A 3,044-nucleotide genomic window follows, 5' to 3' on the forward strand; every position below is an offset into this window, starting at 1 on the left:
CATCAGCCATTCTTCTCCAATGCTGCCTCTTGGGCTCCATATTCAGGCCCTTGTCCTCATTGCTTGGACCATAGCAATAGCTTCTCACTAGTCCCTATTTCTCTGTGGTGTATAAAACCAGTAAGTTACATTTCCTGAAACTTATCTCTGAATCTCTAAACATAGCACTTCCCTCCTCATTGGACTGAAGATTTGCATCATTTTCTTTTAAGCTACAAAGTTGAGTACTAACTCTTCACCCTAACTTTCAGATCTCTTGACTCAACCTTCCTTTCTAAACTTCTCCTTCTTTGACATTGATATGGGCCTGAATTCCCATTTGATGGATTGTTTTTTTCCCCTCCTGGATGTACACATCATCACCTTTTCTACCTCCAGGTATTTGCTCCCACTCTTCTTTTTCTTCCCTTGTAATTTTTCTAGAAATGTTTTATTCATTCATAAAGAATAAGTTCAAGTTTCATCATGTCTATGAAACTTATCTAATCATCTTATCAATGGTGATTAAGTCTGTCGGTATTTCCTGATACTGGCAGTGTCTGTATTACTCCCAGTTGGGGGATTAATTAGAGAGGTGCAGATTGGGAGTGGGTAGCCCAGTTAGAGGCCAGTTGCAATATGTTATGGGAAGAATTGCAGGTGGGGGTCAGGGACTGTGAGAAAAGGAATGGGGGTGGGTTCTTGCCAAATGGGTGGCCAGGGTCACTGGGGTCTGGGAAGCTGATGTTGGAGACTGGAAGGGTGGTGCTTTAATGCCTAACTGGCCTGCCATAATAATTTTTTTATGGATGCTTAGAGGAGACCACCTAGTGGAGAAGACGGGGGCAATCCATGTTCCCATTTCTTTAGAATGTGAACCCTACCCTCTGAAATCATGTTCCTTTGTCACTGTCAAGTTCATACTCTCAGCTTTGTAATTTCCTTCAAGAAAACACTGGAAGTCAGGTTTTGTACAAAAATATATTTATTTTGTGTAATAATTATATAATATTCATTTCCACAATAATATTTCAGCAATGCACTGGATTGTTAAAACAAAAAGTCTTTGAATTGATGATTCTTGCAAAGATCCTGAAAACATCCCAGGGGTAGAATTGCAGTTCACAGAGAAAAGGCAATTTGCCTGAGTCTCTTTATATAAAAACATTAGTACCATGGAAGATAAACTTAAAACATCAATAACTTAAACAATATTAACATTACTTAAGGCATAATGTTTCATATCAACAAACAAAATTCATATCCTTTGAAATTATAATAAAATAAAACAGAGTATCTGGGGAAAGCTAGGGAAAAATAAGTTAGCTGTAGACTTTGGGGTTATGGAGTGAGTGTTCAAGGCTTTGGAGTTTGGATTTGCTTGTCCAGGTGGTCAATGGAATCTTCAACCCACTTCTGCTTGGGATCAGCACAGATCTCCTTGGCCAGTTTGGTCTTGAAGCTGTGGGGAGGGAGGACACAGTTAGATAAAGTTCCTCTACAGTTTTGGCCTAGGAGTGCAACCCATTCTGCACCAACAGGCTGCTGCGGGAGCTAGAGGAGAAGGCAGGTAGAAGGAGGGAACCCAGGGCAAACTGCTCCTATAGGTGTCCAGCTGGAGTCATCCTGACTACGCTAAAGAAATTGGGGTGTTCTGAATAGGCACCCAGGTGGAGAGTGATGTCAGGGGTCACTTTTTCCCTATGTGACTTAGTTTTCCCATTGGGAACCCTTGTATATTAAGTTAAATGGTGCATTCTCTGACTCTAGGTTTATGAGGCTTGTCCCTTGCTCCCTGAGGAAGAACTTTGGGCCAGGGAAGGTTGGTGTGCTGAACTCACATCACAGCTTCTTTGGGACACTTGCTGCTGGTGATTCTTCTGTAGCTTGCCAGCCTCTGCAGTGAGATCCTCTTATTGGTGAAGATGTAACAGCAGGTAACTGGGGCATTGATTGCATCTGGAAAATAAACCACAAAGAAAAAGCATTTTAGGATGAACTGGATTCTTCTGATCTTAGAGCAGGAGAGTCATGAGAAAAAAGCAAAAGGAAGGCAGGAGAAGAGGAAGAGCTCATTAAATCCCAGTGCTACTGCCTATACCTCAGTGCTAGAATGTGATCTTTGACACAATGACTCAGTTTCCTATGCTGTAAAATGGATATACAACATTGATAATGGACAGAGAGAAGGAGGAGCTGTTAAAGCTAGGTAACTCCTACAAGTGTCATTAAGAGGGACCAATAATCCAGATGATCAGCACCAGGAAAGATCAGTGGGAGACCCCCGCTAGGAATCTCCTTTTAAGCTCTGAATAGTCTATGCTTGGTCATGAGATCCCCTGATATTCATTACCTCTGCAGAGCCACTGTCTCTGGAAGCTGAGGTGAATGAAGCACAGACCAGATTCTGGGTCTCCAGTTGTGTCTGGAAACAGCCCACACAGCCACCCTCTCTTTGATCATGCTGATCCCCAAACTTGGCTGGGAGAGTAACTGTGCTGAGGGTATTCCCAGAGATGGAATCCTGGAAGGAGCTGGATTTGGGTTTCACAGCTGGAATTCTAGTTTAGGCTCTGCCTAGCAGCAGCTGTATGGTTGGGCTCACCCCTGATCCTTTTCTGAGTCACCTTTCTTGGAAAAGCAGAGAAGGGCCTTACCTGGCTGAGCGAGCCCCTGGGGGCTGAAGGTGGCTGCTATGAGCAGCAGGCACAGAAGTGCTGCAGAGACCATTCTGGAGGCGAGGATGTGAGCTTCGGTGTGAGAACTGGATGTTTCTGGGTTGGTCTCAGCCTCTCTGTCCCTCTGACTGCTGTCTCTTGTCTTTTATAAGTCAAGCAGGAGGAGGGATCATGAATAATAACTGGGTTTTTAAATTTGCTGAGCAAATGCAACGTACTGGGGATTTCCAGGAAGTTGAAAAGGGAAGCAGTGGGTCAGGACGAGACACTTTTTCCATTCACTACTGAGACCAAATGACCAAATGAGGAGGATGGGATGCCATTAAGCCTAGGATGACCACAGATGTGAATTAAGAGGGTTGTTCTTAAGGATTCTGCTTTCTCTGA

At 43.6% G+C, this 3,044-nt stretch overlaps 1 protein-coding gene across 1 annotated transcript; it reads right to left on the reverse strand.

Moving 5' to 3' along the window:
* Positions 1-946: 946 nt before the first annotated feature.
* Positions 947-2,778, reverse strand: CCL2 (C-C motif chemokine ligand 2). Its single transcript, XM_002748333.6, has 3 exons — positions 2,637-2,778; positions 1,821-1,938; positions 947-1,441 (listed from the first exon to the last, which is right to left on the reverse strand). The coding sequence occupies exons 1-3, from the start codon at positions 2,707-2,709 to the stop codon at positions 1,336-1,338; spliced, it is 297 nt and encodes a 98-aa protein (XP_002748379.2). The 5' UTR covers positions 2,710-2,778; the 3' UTR covers positions 947-1,335.
* Positions 2,779-3,044: the final 266 nt, after the last annotated feature.

The sequence above is a fragment of the Callithrix jacchus genome, chromosome 5 (assembly GCF_049354715.1).
Source record: "Callithrix jacchus isolate 240 chromosome 5, calJac240_pri, whole genome shotgun sequence".
In the NCBI taxonomy this organism is placed as follows: domain Eukaryota; kingdom Metazoa; phylum Chordata; class Mammalia; order Primates; family Cebidae; genus Callithrix; species Callithrix jacchus.